Here is a 20,456-nt window from a genome sequence, read left to right on the forward strand (position 1 = left end):
CCATACTTTGCTTGGAGAACTGGATCTATGAGCAACCCTATATGACTATGTTCATACTACAATGTTATGTCATTATATCTGACCAGTTCAATCCAGTCATGATATCTCTTAATAACACAGAGATATATGGTTTCTTGAAATAGATAAAAATTAATATTATTACATGATTAGGTCAGGAAGAAGGGTTCTAAATTACAACTAATTAAATCTTGTAGTTTTATATGTGTGTGTATATATAAAGGCATATATTTATGTATACTTTTTATATTTGTATACATACATACATACATATATATATATATATATATATATATATATAATTTAATTTATGTAAGGGCATATATATATTTATGGAAAAAATGATGGGTTTTTTTTTCCTTATGAGGTTTTTTCATGCTGACTACTTGATAAATTCTTATAAAGATTTTATCCTTATATTATATATATATATATATATATATATATATATATATATATATATATATATATATATATATATACATATACATATATAATCACACACATACATATATACATGGACATATAATGTTTCTAATATAGGCACAAGGCTTGAAATGTAGTGGGAAGTGGGTTAGTTGATTATATCAAACCTCAGTATTTAACTGGTACTTATTTTATCAACCTGAAAAAGACGAAAGGCAAAGTTGATCTTGATGGTACTTCAACTCAGAAGGTAAAGAAATGTCACTAAGCAATTTGTTTGATGTGAAGATGGTTCTGCCAGCTACCTACACGGGCACACATGCACACACATACACACACACAAATATATATATTTACATATACTTCTATGTCTATAGACATAGCTATATCTATTTATACACAGCACACACACACATATGGAGAAAAAAGGGGATCTGAAAAGTTCTTAGCTTGACTATGAAGGAGCGATGCTAGAGCTGTGAAATCTAGCAAGCCTTAATTTCAACTCTTTTTCCTAATAACTGCATTGTTTCTTTCCAGGGCCCGAGTTAAGGCATCTATTTGACATCTAACTCTTCAAAGAAGGCTTTGAAAGTAACTGGTAGTGAGTTTTTTAGAAAATGGATAAAACTTGGCATCATGGTGTTATCAAGTACCAACAGGAAAAGGGTTTAGCCCCTAACAACATTTATACTGACATGGTTGCTTTATTAGGGGATGGCGCTCCAGTTTTATCAACAGTGCAAAAGTGGACAGTTGAATTTAGGAAGGGAAGGGAGGGCCATGAAGACGACCTGAGAGGCCTAGACAGCCTGCGCCTGCCACCATGAAGGAAAACACTGATCATGTTCACCAGATGGAGATGAATGACAGGCTATTGACTATAAATCAAAAAGCCAACACTATTAGCATATCCTGTGAGAGAGTTGAGAATATTCTGCACAATGAACTTGGCATGACAAAGGTTTCTGCTCCGTGGGTGCCATGTCTTATGACACCTGATCAAAAGCACAGCAGACAGGTAACATTATGAGAAAATCTGACATTGTTTGAAGCAGATCCAGCTTCTTCTTCTTATTATTATTATTAATCTTCATCTTTTTCTCTCTCTCTTGCACAATTGTCAATCAAAGAAATCAATATATAAATTCCTATTTCAATGCTTATGTCATCTTCTTCAGTAAGTCCTGCTCAAGACATCATACTACATTTACTGAATGCTTCGTGGTTATTTTTAAAATGACAATATGCCAGAGAGATTAAATATCTCATGTAAATGCTTTAAACACATCTTGTAAGAATCCTCATCTTCGAGTTCAAATAACACTAGAGGTTACCTTTATTGTATTTCATTCTGTGGTTATGCATTGTTGTAATTTATTCTCAGGTTAGCCCTCATTCAGTAGCTCTATGGTTGAAGGCACTCCAGCTGTGATTAACCCATCTTTTCTTTCAGGCACAGAGTATCTAAGACTACATCATTTTCAGATGTGTGAAGGATGAACCTAATAATATTCATTAGTAATATACTTTCACCGTTTAGAGGGGTCATGTATTACTCTGTGTAGAAGTACAGATTGGGTAACTTGGTAGAGTCTTAGATAGATTGACCTTGAAGTTCTCTGTGTTCTGAGTGTAAATAAATACTGGTGAGGTCAACTTTGCCTATCAGGGTTGTAAAATAAAGTACCAGTTCTGTACAGATAATAATTTTCTCTCTCCCTTCACTTTCTTGCTGTCTATTCACTTCTGTCTGTCAGTCTCTCTCATTCTCGGTCTTTCTCTGGAAAAAATCTACTTTGATCAAAGCTGGAGAGAGAAAGACTGAGATAGGTTGCATGTTATGACAGTATCCTTATGACTCTGACAAGAGAAAGGGCCCGAGTTAAGGCATTATTTTGTATGCCAGCCCCTTCTGCTGTTTTAGCCATCTTTGTTCTACTTTTTTAATTTTCCTACAACAGTGAAACAGTCAAAAGACACATATACACATGTCATTGTTTTAATGTCCACTTTTCCATGCTTGCATGGGTTGGATGGAATTTACTGAGGCAGATTTTTTACAACCAGAAGCAACTTCATGCCACCAACCCTCACCTGTTTCCAAGTAAGGTAATATTTCTCCCATCGCCAGACATGTTCTCAAGGAAGATTGGAAATGGATAACACTGCTTGTATGACAGTCCACATGATTTCAAGACAAAAATTGCACTCATATCTGTCCCTGTCCAACTCAAGCCAGCATGGAAACATGATGTTAGATGAGCATGATGATAAAGATACACACACACACACATATATATGTATATATCCAAATTGAAGGAATGGAACAGGTAAAATCCAGGCTACCTACGTTTCCTCGCTAGCAGAACCCTAAAAGTAATAATTTCTAAATGAGGAGTTAAATCACATTTGTGAGTTAACTCAGAATCCTTTGACAACAATGTAACCTTCATTTAACTAAGGTATATTCGGCCTGATGAGTAGCTATTAGAGTACTCCTTGTTGAGTAATTCACTGCTTCGAAGGTTCTGCTAGACAGAAAACATAGGTAGCCTGAATTTTACCTGCTCCATTCATTGGATTTTTATTTGCATACATGGTAATCTTAGATGCTAACCATGAACTGTTTAAAAAAAACCCTTTTTTCAGCTTATTGATTTTCAATATGGGGAAAACCTACAACTTTCTTCTATGGCTATAAATTACTATTGTTCTTGAAAGTTGTATTTTATACAACTAACAGACTGCTTGAAGATTACTAGCGTCCTACACCTAGATCCTTGGATCTTACAATTATATATCATTATATATTTGAAGCTTCTTTCAGTTTCTGTCTAAAAGTCCACTTACATAGCTTTTGGTCAGCTTGGAGCTATAGTAGAAGATACTTTCCCAAGGTACCACATAATGGAACTGAACCTGAAATCATGTGGTTGGGAAGCAAACATCTTAGCCACAGAGCTATACCTGCACCTACCTACACACACAGAGGCAAACAAGGTAAAACAAAAATAAGCAAGATTTATGCCGCCCCTCTATCATTAGCTTCTTCATATCAGCTGCAGTAGCAGCAAGGAAATAAGACTGCTTGTCAATAATGCTCGTAAGTATTCATATCTTTCTCAAACAATATAGAGTAGCTGTCTTTGTCCAATAGATATATTGCAGCTTGAAATTACAATTGCGAAGATGTCTTATTTAGCTGCAACGCTTACAAATATTTCTGTTGTTGTTTAACACTAGGGCAATTCCTGATAAAAAGTAGAATCTATGATCAGCAAAGATGTTTCAGCCATGAGGATTCAGTCATTTTCCTTTCTTAAAATCTGTTCATCTAGAGCAGAGGTTCTCAACCATTTTTTTTTGCCTATGGATCCCTTTAATTCCTATTTTACTCTACTGGACCCCACCATAGCCATTTGAAATTTATTAAAAAAAGAAGCTTGCTTCCCAACCACATGGTTCCCGGTTCCAGGTTCAATCCCACTGTGTGGCACCTTGGGCAAGCGTCTTCTATTATAGCTTCAGGTTGACCAAAGCCTTTTGAGTGGATTTGGTAGACAGAAGCTGAAAGAAGTGCATCATGTGTGTGTGTGTATATATATATATATATATATATATATATATATATATATATATATATATATATATATATATATATATATATATATCTTTGTGTGTGTCTTGGTGTCTGTGTTTGTCACCCCCATCACTGCTTGGTGGCCGGTGTTGGTGAATTTACATCCCTGTAACATAGCAGATTGGCAAAAGAGACTGATAGTATAAGCACTAGGCTTTAAAAAAATTCTAGAGTCGATTTGTTTGAACAAAACCTTTCAAGGCAGTGCTCCAGCACGGCCACAATCAAATGACTGAAACAAGTAAAAGAATAAAAGAATATATTTTAATACTTAAATATTATTAGGAATTTTATAAATATTTTTCAAAATATTTTGTGTACTCTAGAAGTATAAATCAATTTATTGCAGATAAATTTTGATTTCAAATTTTGGCAGAGGGCCAGCAATTTCAGGGCAAGGTGTCAGTCAATTACATTGACCCCAGAGTTCAATTGGTACTTATTTTATCAACCCCAAAAGGATGAAAGGTAAAGCTGACCTTGGTGGAACTTGAACCCGGAATGTGAGGACAGACAAAATGCCACAAAGCATTTTGTCTAGCAGGATAACGATTCTGCCAGCTCGCCACCTTAATGCAAATAAATTTTGACAACAAAATCTTATATGGACCCTTAAGGGCCACTCGGACTCCAGTTGAGTACCACTGAGCTAGAGAAACATTACTCAACATGTTCCTCATTTCTTTTTTAGAAATGATAGAGTGTGTGAGATTCAAGAAGATTTGGTGGTCATTTCCAGCAGATCAATTGATTACATACAGCTCCCATTTTGGTTTGAAGTAATGATATTTGAATGTATCACTGTATCACAATCGACCAGACTACCAGACGTTGCTATACACACTGGTCCCAATGCACTTTCTCACAGTGGTTTTAACTTTCAAATGATGTGACACCACTGACATAACAAGCAGGCCACACAGTACCTCTGAACAGAACACCAGTCTGTTACAGAGTTACCCATCTACAGCTGAGTGGACTGGAGCAAAATGATAAGAAATGTTTTATTTGAGATTGCAAAGCACTGCCAGTCAGGGAATCCAAACCATGGTCTTGTAATCATGAGTGCAAAACCCTAACTACAAGATCATGTGCCTACTCAATATATAGATGTAAATCTGAATAAGACTCAAGATAAAAAAGCTACAAACAAAAAGATGGATACAAACAAGAGATGACAACTACTATCAGGTATCATTTATTCATGTGTTTATATCAAATTTCAACAAGTTCACTCAGGTTAAATGATTCACAAACATTGATCATTGTCAATAATACTTTACAGAAAAAGATAAATTATATTTCTTCCATTCAATAACTGTCAAATCCAGTTCTTCTGACAAGTCCGGAAAATACACTCCACCAACAGGTGTTGACTCAGTATAAGACAATCTTTTAGTTGTAGTAATAGTAGTAGTAGTGGTAGATGTACTATGGAAATATCAGGGCCAATACTCTGTAACACATTGTTCTTACTAATCACACTGTCTGTTACTCTGAAGGCAGAGACTGGATTTATCTAATGTTTATGTTTCCACTACTGGTTCCATATCCATGACTTTTTGTGAATTACCATATTTTAACATGTATAAGGAACAATTTTTGTCAAAAATTAGGTTAAAAAAATATGGGAGTTTCTAATACATGGATAGTATTATAATCCCTTACAAAACTTTTTTCCAAATTTTAGGCCCCCCCAAATTAGGAGGTTCCTTATACATGTTAAAACATGGTACATCTGCCAACATTATGACATAATTCTGAGTCCCAAGAAATGAGTATCGGACACGTAGTACCTCCCCTTAATTGTTTGTGTCTTCATACTCTGTCTAAGTTTGCTCTGTTAATATATAAATACCAAGGCATAGGTGTGGTTGTGTGGTAAAAAGCTTGCTACTCAACCACATGGTTCTGGCTTCTGTCCCACTGTGTGACACCTTGAGAAAGTGTCTTCTACTATAGCCACAGGCTGACCAAAGCCTTGTGAGTGGATTTGCTACACAGAAACCAAAGGAAGCCTTTTGTGTATATATATATGTGTGTGTGTGTGTGTGTGTGTGTGTGTGTATCTATGTGTATGGGTGTGTCTTTGTGTCTGTGCTTGAGCTTCCACCACCACTTAAGAACTGGTGTTGGTGTGATTACATCTCCATAACCTAGTGGATTGGCAAAAGAGACCGATAGAATAAATACCAAGCTTAAAAGAAAAAGTATTGGGGTTGATACATCTGACTAAAACTTAAAGGCGGTGCCCCAGCATGACCGTAGTCTAATGATTGGAACAAGTAAAAGATAAAAGATTTATACATGAATTTTCATCAGCTGAATATTTTCCGTCTTTATTTTCTCCCTATTTGCATGTATAATCTTTTATTGTTTTATTCTTTTACTTGAATCAGTCATTTGACTGTGGCCATGCTGGAGCACCACCTTTAGTCGAAAAAATCAACCCCAGGACTTATTCTTTGTAAGCCTAGTACTTATTCTATTGGGCTCTTTTTGCTGAACTTCTAAGTTATGGGGACGTAAACACACGGGACGTAAACACACCAACATAGGTTGTCATGCGAGGGTGGGCGGAAAACACAGACATACAACATATACATATATGTTTCTGTCTACCAGATCCACTCACAAGGCTTTGGTCAGCCTGAGGCTATAGTAGAAGACACTTGCCCAAGGTGCCATGCAGTAGGACTGAACCCGGAACCATGTGGTTGGGAAGCAAGTTTCTTACTACGCAGCCACACCTGTGCCTGTATGTATATTTTATATATCTAGCCCAAGTGGATTTTATTTGCTTATTTGCATCTTTATCTCTCTCTCTCTCTCTCACTATATATATATATATATATATATATATACACACACACACACACACACACAAATATATACACGCAAGGGGGTACTGAAGAGTTTCTGGCTTTAAGGGTATCACGAAAGGCCTGATTAGAGTCCCAAACTTCCTAGTTCTTTTTACAGAGCTTACAAAAACTGAAAGGCAGCTGCAATAAGTGTGTGAATCTGAGAGGGAAATATGTTAAATATAATCATAATTAACTAATCCTCCTGTACTTTCTTTTACCCAAACCAGGAACTTTTCAGTACCTCCTTGTGTGGAAAACTGTGCTTTACCAGTAAGCTACAAGGTGTGAACCATTCATTTTATTATCTAATAATATATATATATATATATATACACTTTGTTTTTGTGTCAGGTTTGCAAAATTCTGTATGTAAATTTGTGTGCTGAAACAAGATATATTGGCATGATGACTGTCTCTGGACACAACAATGTGTATATATATATATATATATATATATATATATATATATATATATATATATATACATATATATATATATATAACTAATTTAGAGAGAAACCACCACTCTACAACTCACTCAACTCAGAACCCGTCCAAATCCATGCGGTGAGGCATATACCATCTTAATATATCTAATATTTTAATCTAAAAATTTTAATTAAATAACATATTACATAAATAAATCATAGAAATATTAATTTTAAAAATTTAAAAGTCAAATTTATAAATTGGACAGTAAAAATTAATATGATAGTATACAGTATGGAAGTATAAATGTAAAAAGCTAGTGCTAGTACATAGACTAGGCGTGTTTCATGGCTGAAATAGGACTATATAAAATCATAAGCAAATTCTATCTGAGTTCATTAGAACAGGGAAATGATTTTACTCCCAAATTCAATCACCCTTCATGTGAAATCCCTAAGAAAATACCTAAAATCATTCAAGGAATAAACATAAACATGAGAAATAAAAATATATATAAAGAGACAAAACCTGTAAACTAATCCCTACATTAACGGTATTAATATAATTATTAAGAGTTACAACCTAAAAATATTGAAAAAGAGTATTATAGTAAACAAGGTTAAAACATTATGGAATAAATAGATAATAGTAAACAAATATGTCAGTGTACAAAGTTACTAAAAGACGGATGTCAATATTGTTTATAAAATTAAAATAATAATACATAACTTATCTGCCTATAGGATAGGGAATAAATTCTCCTTATTATGTACTAACGAATTTAAAGAGATATTATTAACTAATAAAAAAATTGATTTAACTCCCACGAGGAACGTAATATTAAATGCAGACATAAATTAAATTACTTATATAATAAGTTTAGATAACTAATTTATTTATTTAAACCTAATATTAGGTACCAACTTATAGTTATCATCAGTATCGTAAAATACATCAAATTAGTTTTAGAATACACTTTAATTATCACAATATTATACAAAATTGGAACATGTAACTACCTTTACTTTAAGTATTCAACGATAATATGAGCAGTCTTTTACAATGTTTCATAACATAATTTAAGTAATATATAATTTTCGTATTTTGGTATAGTTATTATTCTGCGTAAATCTGAGAGTTTTAAGTATTTTAGTATTATTAATCTTCATTAAACTTTTTATTTTAGGTAGATTTTCCTTTTCGATATTTTCGTTATTATTTTAGTAATTTAACACGTACTTACCTCTGGTAATGGACGCCATGTTTATCACGTGACTTGTCAGTATTAATTTTCATAGCATTATTTACGTAATATAGAATTTTCGTATGGGTATAGTTATTACTCTGCGCTAATATGTAAGTTTAAGTATTTTAGTATTTTTAATCCTCAAGAAACGTTTTATTTTAGGTAGATTTACTTTTTCGATATTTTCGTTATTATTTTAGTAATTATAATACGCATGGACTTATGGGTAATAGACGCCATATTTATCACGTGACCATTTAGTATAAATTCTATAGCACAGCCATTTTGTTTTAATCTATAAATTACCAGCCGGCAGATAAGTCATGTTTTCTTATTTTAATTTTATAAACAATATTTACATCCGTCTTTTAGTAACTTTGTACACTGACACATTTTTTTACTATTATCTACTTATTCCATAATGTTTTAACCTTGTTTACTATAATACTATAATATTTTTAGATTGTAACTCTTAATAATTATATTAATACCGTTAATGTAGGGATTAGTTTACAGATTTCGTCTCTTTATATCTATTTTTATTTCTCATGTTTATGTTTATTCCTTGAATGATTTTAGGTATTTTCTTAGGGATTTGACCTGAAGAGTGACTGATTTTGGGAGTAAAATCATTTCCTCGTTCTAATGAACTCGGATAGAATTTGCTTATGATTTTATATAGTCCTATTTCAGCCATGAAACGCGCCTAGTCTATGTACTAGCACTAACTTTTTACTGTCCAATTTATAAATTTGACTTAAAAATTTTTTAAATTAATATTTCTATGATTTATTTATATGATTTCTATGATTTATTTATGTAATATGTTATTTAATTTTAATTTTTAGATTAAAATCTTAGATATATTAAGATGGTATATGCCTCACCGCATGGATTTGGACGGGTTCTGAGTTGAGTGAGTTGTAGAGTGGTGGTTCGTCTCTAAATTAGTTATATACATATGTATGTTATATATTAGGAAACCCAGTATAATATTATACCGATTTTTGCCTGTAAGGTTGGAATAATAAATTTTTATTCTCTAATATTATTACTACACACACACACACACACACATATATATATATATATATATATATATATATATATATATATATATATATATATATATATGTATATATATGTATATATATATATATATATATATATATATATATATATATATATATATATATATATATGTATATATATGTATATATATGTATATATATATATATATATGTATATATATGTATATATATATATATATATATATATATATATATATATATATATATATATATATATATATATATATGTATATATATATATATATATATTTAGTTGAAATTTACTGAAAAATAAAAGACAGACAGGTGTATAAACAACAAACAGGTGTATTAGTTAAATTCGAGAAGGTGAGAAAATCTTTTGCATTTTAAGCTAACGCTCTTCAACAGTAAGGAACATGAGGAAATAAACAGAGAGAGAATAAAAAGAGAAAATCAGTCAGTTGTCCATAAGTCAGGAAAAAAGCACAATCTAAAAGATTTTGCACAGTTATAATTTATGTAGTCAGGTAGTATACCCTTGGTTATAACTGGTCAGAATGTTACCATTGGTTTCATGTCTACTATTGCATTTGGCATATATGTATGTGAGTGTATCTATGTATGTGAAGGCATGTGATCTGCTCTTTTGATCGCAAGATAGTGGTTTGACTCCCTGACTGGCAATGTGTTGTATTGTTGAGCAATTCATTTCATTTCCCATTGCTCCTGGCCACTCAGCAGTAAATGGATAGCTGTGTGACAGGATGGCATCCTGTTCAGTGGGAATGTTTGCCTGTCCACCAAGCCAACAGAGTGACCTCGTTTGAAAGTCATAACAATGTAAGTAAGCACATTGTAACCAGCGATGTATAACATCTGAAAGACTGGCAAACACATTGACGTATTCTCTTCTTCTTTGACTTGTTTCAGTCCTTTGACTGTGGTCATGCTGCGGCACCACCTTGAAGGGTGTCTTAGTCAAACAAATCGACTCCAGGGTTTATTGTTTTACAGCCTAGTACTCATTCTATTGGTCTCTTTTGCTAAACTGCTAAGTTACGGGAACATAAACACACCAACACTGGTTGTCAAACAGTGATATGAGGACAAACACAGACACAAAGACACACGCACATAGAAATACATACACACACACACACATATATATATATATATATATACAATTGGCTTTTTTCAGTTTCCATATGCCAAATCCACTTGTAAGGCTATGGTCAGCCCAAAGCTATAGTAGAAGACATTTACCCAAGGTGCCTTGCAGTGAGACTGAACCTGGAACCATGTGATTGAGAAGCAAACTTCTTACCACACAGTCACACCTACACCTATGAGATATATATAAACACACACACACACACACATATACATACATATATGAAACTCGTAGAAGATGGAAACTCCAGAAAACATGGGATGGAGCACTGAAAGATGATCTTAGGACACTGACCCTTACAAAGGAAATTAAAAGGTACCGAAATACCTTGTGCCCTGTTGAACACAAGAAGACCTGTCCTCCACAGCAGAAGTATGTTAAGGCTGCTTCCCATGCTGAAGAGGATTGGCCTGCAAGAATCCTGTATCAGCACCAAGTAAAAGGCAGCTGTGCTAGTGCCACATAAAAGTCACCCAACACACTCTGTAAAGCAGTTGGTATTAGGAAGGGCATCTAGTCATAGAAACCAAACCAAATCAGACTGGAAACTGGCATATATATATATATATATTGAGTTGCACACATAGTGGAGGTAAGGCACACATATTCAGAGTTAGATGGTGTAGGAATGTGTATGTGTTTGATGCTAATTCTCTTACATTATCTTTTACAGTTAGAAATACAAACCAATTTGGTCACAAGGATAGTTCCCGACACAGGCTCAAGAAACTGGTGGGTGGGGATGGGGGAAAAGAGCCGACCACAGTGCATGATTGGCATCCAGTCCATTCGTCCTATGTCTAAATACCCAAACACTGCACAGGCACATGCACACGCACACACACATCTATATGCTGGTGTTGGTGGTATTGCAATACCAGCCTATGAGCAGGTGTGTAGTGCACTAGCTGTGTCTCTCTCTCTTCTCTCTCTCTTCTTGAACTGTCTTCAGTCGCAGAGACCAAGTACATGTTATGCCACATGCTCCGTTCCAGTTGCCAGTTAAGGAAGCACATACACTCTGACTGATAGTGTTGAGTATGATTACAACGGTTGTCAAAACAATATCAGGAATGGTTAATAATAATGTTCTCATGTGATTTAATTATATGGGAATGTTTCCAAGAAAATAAGAAACCAAACTGTAAATTAAATTAATTTGATACTTACAGCAATGTCTTTAGCAGCGCGTGAAGGTGTTTTCCTGTAGTTCCAAATCTTAATCATTGACACAGTGGTGGGTTGATCAAATACAATATAAACTTTATTTACCTATCATGATCAAGTGAGAAAAACAAACAAAAGTCAGTGAGAAACAAGTAATGCCAATGTCATTCACAATACAATAAATCTCTTTTGTCCAGTTTAGCAAGAACTCTTGCTTGTTTCCATATAATTAATTGTTGTAGGTACTGACAATAAATTAGACGAAGTGTGATGCTCAATCACTGGCCTAATCTGGCATCACAATTTAATGAGATGGAGCAGAATCTTCAAAGAAATCGTTTAAGGAAAATAAAGATGGGAAAAACGAATGCTTGAAGGCAAACCATGTAAAATCTCAGATTGTTTAAAATAAAATTGGTATGTACTGGAGACAGTTCGGTATTTCAACGTAATAAAAAGTTTGCAAATTTCCTGATACTGCCGACTGCATTAATCATTTTGTTGATACATGTAGACAATTGCTAGCAATTATCCCGTAACTACTGCAGTAGGAAGAGCTTGGGGGTAAGTTCATATGAGGCTAATTCACCTTGTATAAGATAGCAGAGACAAAGATGTTATATTTCTTGGAAGACAGCTGGGAAAAATAAGAATATATGGCAGAAAACAAACAATTCTAATTTGCATTTGGCTAAGTTAATGTTAGCATTTTATCTAGAGAGTATTAAAATTCAAATAGCGTGTGTGTGCGTGTACATATACACAACAGGCTTCCACATTACTTCTGTCTACCAAATTCAATCATAAAACATTAATCAGCTCAGGGCTATAAAAGACACATATCCATGGTACTACACAGTAGGGTTGAACCCAAAACTATGAGACTGCAAAACATATACATATCTGGGAGGCACAAGTATAATACCACTGTTGGTCAAACAGTGTCAAAGCAAAGATATGCAGGAATGCATAAACATTAAAATATGCACACATTCATGCAAGCATGCACATAACTGGTTATGTAAAGTTTCCATTCTCCAGTTTCATTCACAAGCCAATGGTCGGCTTGAGACTCACGGGAGAAGACTTTTATCCAAAGTGCCACATAGTGGACTAGACCTTGAAACCACATGGCTTTGGGAGCCCATCTCACTTCACATCCACACTCAAGTTTGCATCTATATTACAGATAAGCATACATACATATATATATATGTATATATATATATATATAGGCATAATCGTGGCTGTGTAGTTGGAAGCTTGCTTCCCAGCCACATGGTTCTGGGTTCAGTCCCATTGTGTGGCATCTTGGGCAAATATCTTCTACTATAGCCTCGGTTCGACCAAATCCTGTGAGTGGATTTGGTAGACAGAAACTGAAAGAAGCCTGTTGCATGTATATATATATATATATATATATATATATATTCTCTTTCCTTTCCCAAGCGTCCAATAACACTATCCGCATCACGTCCTCACTTTGTTGTTTTTTTGTTATTGTTTATTTGTGGGTTTTTTTAACCTATATATATATATATATATATATATATATATAAATGTATGTATATGTATATATTAGTAGGTGTGTGTGTGTGTGTCCCCCCACCACTGCTTGACAACTGATGTTGGTGTGTTTACATCCCTATAACTTAGTGGTTAGGCAAAAGAGATCAATAGAATAAGTACCTATCTTACAAATAATAAGTCTTGGGGTTAACTAAAAGGTGGTGCTCTAACATGGCTACAGTCAAATGACTGAAACAAGTAAAAGAATAAAAGAATATATATATATATATATATATATATATATATATATATATATATATATATATATACTTTATTATTAAACCTTCAAAAATATCACAAAAAAGTTTCATGTTCCCATTCACTGGACAACTGCAATGTGATATTTTTGCAATGTCTTTGAAGCTTTAATAATAAAGCATATTACTCTACCTCCGGTATTTGAGTACTATTTTTTTCCACTTTGTTTCACATTTATGTTGCTACTCTGGTATATATATATATATATATATATATTTATATATATATATATATATATATATATATATATATATATATATATATATATATATATATATATATATATATATATATACATATATATATATATATATATATATATATATATATACATATATATATATATATATATATACATATATATATATATATATATATATATATATACTTTATTTAAAAGCAGCAGAAATATAACAAAAAAAAACCGTTACTCTGAGTTTCACGTTCCCGTTCATTGGACAGTTTTGTTAGAAATGGAGAAAGGATAACTATATATATATATATATATATAGTTGAAATTTACAGAAAAACAAAAGATGCATGTTTAATAAGCATTGTAACTATATTTATTCAATTTAAAATGCAGAAATCCAAACAAGTAGTTCTGATTTTTAAACACAGATGGGCATTTACTGGGTAAGATCAGCTCTGGCTCTGAGCAGGTTGTGTGACTTTGAAGAGGCAGTACTATTCACTGGGGGGATTTAATTTGTAGCATTTAGGTAAATGAGAAAGCTACATGGTTACAATATGCAATAACCTCTTAGATAAATTGGGTAGATTGAAACTGTGAGAATCACATAGTATGTGTGTGTGTGTACGTGTATGTATATATATATATATATATATATATATATATATATACATATATATATATATATATATATATATATATATATATATATATATATATACATATATATATATATATACATATATATATATATATACATATATATATATATATACATATATATATATATATATATATATATATATATATATATATATATATATATACATATATATATATATATATATATATATATATATATATATATATATATATATATATATATATATATATATATACATATATATATATATATATATATTTGACAATGAATGTGTCGTGTCAACGCCCCCAGGCGAAGAAGTAGGATCTCCCAAGACATATAAATAGAGGTAGTCTGGCCATGGTAGGTGTGTTGGGTAGCAGTTGTGTAGCGGTTGAGTAGAGATCATTCGAAGGTGCTAGATAGCAGTAGCTTGAGACATAACAGAATGCGAGGAAGTTCTCCCAAAAAGTTAACAAGGAATTTTTTTTTAAATCTCCCCACCCAACTTTACAAAGAACTTACTAGATTTATGAACTTAAGTGTAAAATTTATATTATTAAAAAATTAAAAAATAATAAATTAAACTGATTAGAACTATCAATGAAGTCATTCTTTTCCTTTTTACAAGTATATACATACATATATATATATATATATATATATATATATATATATATATATATATACCATACACATGCACATCAACAGCCATACACACACACACACACACACATATATATACATACATGTGTTTGGATATATCTGTGTACATTATTTGTCCCAACCACATGGTTCTAGATTCAGTCCTACTGTATGGCATTTTGGACAAGTGCCTTCTATCATAGCCTTGGGCCTTGTGAGTGAATTTGGTATACAGAAACTGAAAGAAGCCCATCGTATCTATCTGTGTGTGTGTGTGCGTGCGCGCATATCTTTGTGTCTGCTTGTTCCCTATCACCACTTGGCAACTGTTGTTGCTGTGTTTATGTCCCTGTAACTTAGCAGTTCAGCAAAAGGAGCCAACAGAATAACCACTAGCTTTTAAAAAATAAGTTCTGGGGTCGAAATGTTCAGCTGAAACCCTTGAAAGTGGCTGCACAGCATGGCTACAGTCAAATGACTGAAACAAGTAAAAGATAAAAGGAAAGATACAGTGGTGAGAAAAAGCAGAACCAAACAAATGAATGCTTCAGGAACAAATTCACTTGAGATATTTGTTCTACACTGAGTTACATGCACTCCCTTGTCACACAGCAAAATTGCAATGAAGAAGTGAGGCTAATTATATGGCTAATCTACCACTACATTACTAACCTTTAACTAAAACCTTATAATCTGCTATAATAGGAGGCTTTTAGATGTCTTACTTAATCGAATGAGCTATAAGACAGCAGAAAGTTTTATTCAGCATAATGCATTCTAAAAAAAAAAAAAAAATAATAAGTTAATTTTGGCCCCAGATGAAGTTAACACATGAAATGAAGCAAGATAAAGGTAAGGAAATACACATTGCTAGGAATTTATCATGCTCAGGCTAGCATGGGAAAATTGACATTAACTGGAATATGGCTGACGATAAGGGGGAGGAGGAAAAGGGGAAGAAAGAGACAGGAAAAATGAAAGGAGAAGAAGTAGGAGAAGTGAAAGACCTGAGGGGGTTAAACAAGGTCGAGATTAAAGTATTAATTAGTGAAGTGTCAAGGAAAACAGTTGTAATCGTTATGCAGTGATTATTGATTTCTTCATTAGGACTACGCAAAGGCAGTTTGGTTAGTCATGGGGAAGGAAACAGTTAAATGCATGATTCTGGTTGTATTACTGGTACCAGTTTTATTGATCACAGAGAAATGTTATTAAATACAGTAGTGATGTGTGGAGGTGCATGGCTTAGTGGTTAGGGTGTTGAACTCATGATCGTAAGAATGTGGTTTCATTTCCTGGACCAGGCGATGTGTTGTGTTTTGAGCAAAATACTTCATTTCAAGTTGCTCCAATCTACTCAGCTGGAAAAATTAGTAATCCTATGACAAACTGGTGTCCTGTCGAGGAAGGAATATATAAGCCCCAGAATGAGGAAACCAGTTCTGATCCTTACAGAGTAATGTGGAATAATGTATAGCAATGAAATGTTTAACCCTTTAGTATTCAAACAAGCCATATCCTGCCCAAATATCCTACTTGCTTTATGTTGAAACTGGCCATATCTGGCCTCTTACACCTACCCTACAATGTCATTCTAAAAATATACAGTCATATCACTGAAATCTCAAAGCTATGAGATAATTCATAATCAATTGAAAATGATATGAATAAATATGCTTTACACTTGGCAGAGTAATCTGAATACTAAAGGGTTAATTTGATACTCTATTTTCACTAAATCACCAAATCTCACTCTGTTGCAATTATTGATTTCTTACAATCAAGCAACATGCTAATTTTCTTGGAGGTGTTGTTTTTGAAGAATAAGATCAAATATGGGTGATGCTTGGTTGTAGTTGGCATACAGATCACTAATAATTTTGAGGTGCAGAGGCCATTATAGTTGCAGTGAATAAATCATCATCATCATTTAACGTCCATTCTCCATGCCGACATTGGATGGGTAGTTTGATTGAAAACTGGTAAGCTGGGTAGCTGCACCAGGTTCCAGTCTGATTTGGCATGGTTTCTACAGCTGGATGCCCTTCCTAACACCAACTACTCCAAGAGTGTAGTGGGTGCTTTTTACATGCCATCAGCATGAGTGCCTGTTATGTTACACCAGCATCAGCCATGACTATGATCTCACTTGGCTTGACAGGTTTTCTCAAGCATGGTATATTGCCAAAGGTCTTGGTCACTTGTCACTGCCTCTGTGAGGCCCAACATTCAAAGGGTGCTTTTTACATGCCACTAGCACAGGTGCTAGTTACACAACACTAGCATTGGCCATGACTATTTATTTCACTTGGATTGACGGGTCTTGTCCATGAATAAATAAATAAATAAATAAATAAAAGCAGAGTGATGAGTAGCACATCAATGAGTCAGGAACTGGGGTGAATTAGCAAAAGGATCCTTGTCAATTAGTCAGATGACCTTCTTTTGAATACAGTCAAGGCCAGTCATGAGTAAACTGTAGCCTACAGGATTTTGTGAATGTCAAGCCAACAAAGAATTCCTAAAATTATCTTAGTAGTGTGGCCTGCCTGATGAACCATGTGTCATGTGGCCTGCTTCTCAAAAGAAGATTGCCCATGCCTGTTTTTGTGTGTAACGAGGGTTCTGTCCCAGACTTAAGGTCATTTAGTCTATTATAAATATCACTTGTACTTTGCAGAGTGTCAGTATTTGCTCTGAGCCCAACTATTTTCTGGCACCAAAGCATTGGGAATGTAATTTTTGTTATACTTTGAGTATAAAGATCACCTTGAGAGGCTTTCCGTAACTGTGAGGTTTGGCCTTTGTAGTGCTTTTGAGGGATTTTAACTATGTGCTACCTCAAAAACAGAAAGAGTCTAACAGGAGACTGTTTCCTGGGAGATGCAGTGATTGCTACTATGCTGATGAAAGTGTATTGTCATTATTGAAGGATATTTTAGAGGCCACTATTTGGGCAAGGAATGTAGATATTTTGTGAGGAGCCTTAGTTGCATGTGGATGATACCTGCATGGGGGAAAAAATTAAGAGTCACACTGAAGAGTGGTATCAGGTGATACCACTGAACATCATTAGAGGAAATACCAAGCATATCATTAATGTACAGAAGGAAGAATGTGAAGGAAGTTGATGGCATATGGGTCAGAGAAAGGGAGAGAGATAAAGGCAGAGTGAGAAAAAGAGAGACAGGCAGAGTCATTTTTTATTTGTCTCAAAGATGTGATTAGATGGCCTAGTTTAGACAAAATTTTAAAAGATTACAAAAGATGTGTGAACATCACAGAATAAATCTTAGAAAATTCTTAAAAGATACTTATTTTGCAATGAAGATTTATTTCCAGCAGAGCTACTTCAAATTATATTTCACTCATTCTTCATGCATGTAATTTTTAGTGATAGGCAATAGCCTAGACATGGATGGGCTTATTATTCTGCATTATGCATAGGTACATGGATGCAAAACTACAAAAACATTCAGTGACCCAATGAGCATTTAGACATTTCCATTTAATGCAAGAACCAAAGAATGAAGAGGAGTTCACAGGAAGTCAAGTTTGTGATGTATATATTATTTCAGTTTTATGACACTTCAGTTACCTGCTGCACCTTTGATTTCTAACCATAATCACCAAACTGGAATGGAATGATTTATGCTGGGTTGACTTGTCCTTAACACAATACATGACAATGAAATCTGTGGAAGTGATCCAGCCATCTTTTAAAACATGGTATAAAACTTCAGAGGACTGTTAAGTATTTCCCTTTGATTGTTATTGACATCACAACAAAACTGGATTTCTCTTGCTGCTTGATTTCTAACTCAGAATCATAGAAGAGACTTTCAACAACACAACCTTCCACAAGAAAGCTGTCCATAGGGGTTGATTTGTGTATAACAGATAAGTCATACCAATTAGTGCCAAAATTATTTATATACGAGGCCTGTGGACTGTTGTCATACTAATGAAGCTAAAGCATGCAAAATAAAGCCGCTTGGCACAGACTGACCTTGAACTCTGTTGTGCATGCACACTAAATTTTAATGTTTGAGCTCACTTCTGCTGTTTACAGCAGTGCTTGGAAGGAAAGTGTGTAGCGTGTGATCGTCGCATTCACCATGGCAGAGAAAGTTGTCATGGCAATACCTACTCAGAGGCCTACGCAAAGTTGCAGAAAGTGTATGAGGTACATAAAAGTGTACAAGTGATTTGGATGTTTCTAAGATGGCTGAAAAATGTCAATATTAATGAATGTTCTGGGAGACCTGTAACCAACAGAACTGAGAAAAACATTGCAGATGTATGTGCAACTATGACGGGAAATCATCAAATCACCATCCATGAGTTATCAGAAGATGTGCAGTTTAGTTATGGTTTAGTTCAGTCCATTATCACTGAAGATTTTGGGAATGAGATGCGTGTCTGCCAAATCTGTGCCAAAACTGCCTTCAGCTAACCATAAAGATACCCAGGTTTCAGTTGCATAAAATCTCCTCGATTGTCGAGAATGATGAAAACTTTTTGAAAATTTTGTGTAGGCCTCTGAGCAGGTATCACCAAGCTTTATGCAAAATTTGATGCAGATTTTCTGCTCAACTTTCTCTCTCATGGTCAATGCGATGATCACAAGCTACACAACTTCCTTCCAAGCACTGCTGTAAACAGTGGAAGTGAGCTACAATGTTAAAACTTAGTGCGCATGCACAGCAGAGATCAGCCTACACTGATAACAATGTATGCACACTAGTCAACTATACTATCAACAATGTAGACATGTGTTTACAGATTGACATAGAGTACCAATTGCATGAACTGAATGTGGTGCATCTTGTACACGAAACACTGCTTGCAAACTACATCCATAATAAAGAACAAGAAACATCCTGATGTTGTTTGTGTCAAAAAGCCTCTATAGAGTTGTCATAGATTGAATATTGCATCGAACATCAAAACCACAAAACAGAATATAGGAAACCTGGGGATTATAGTGGCTATTCTAACTAAAAAGTAAATCTCACTATCACCAGCAGAAAAAGATTTGGTTACTACAACACAACCATTCAGTCTAGATTGTAAGTCTCATCTCGATGTTGTGAAGCTTGCTTCTCAACCACATGGCTCCAGGGTCA

At 34.0% G+C, this 20,456-nt stretch overlaps 1 protein-coding gene across 2 annotated transcripts in view; it reads right to left on the reverse strand.

Annotated features, from left to right (window-relative positions):
- Positions 1 to 20,456, reverse strand: part of LOC106873657 (katanin-interacting protein) — a 509,583-nt gene that overhangs the window by 86,344 nt on the left and 402,783 nt on the right. For both annotated transcript variants that reach the window (XM_089344962.1, XM_089344970.1), the window contains exon 34: positions 12,023 to 12,124. In XM_089344962.1, coding sequence (XP_089201088.1) covers positions 12,023 to 12,124 — 102 coding nt within the window. The remainder of the gene's footprint in view (positions 1 to 12,022; positions 12,125 to 20,456) is intronic.

The sequence above is a fragment of the Octopus bimaculoides genome, chromosome 2 (assembly GCF_046866305.1).
Source record: "Octopus bimaculoides isolate indiv1 chromosome 2, ASM4686630v1, whole genome shotgun sequence".
NCBI lineage: Eukaryota > Metazoa > Mollusca > Cephalopoda > Octopoda > Octopodidae > Octopus > Octopus bimaculoides.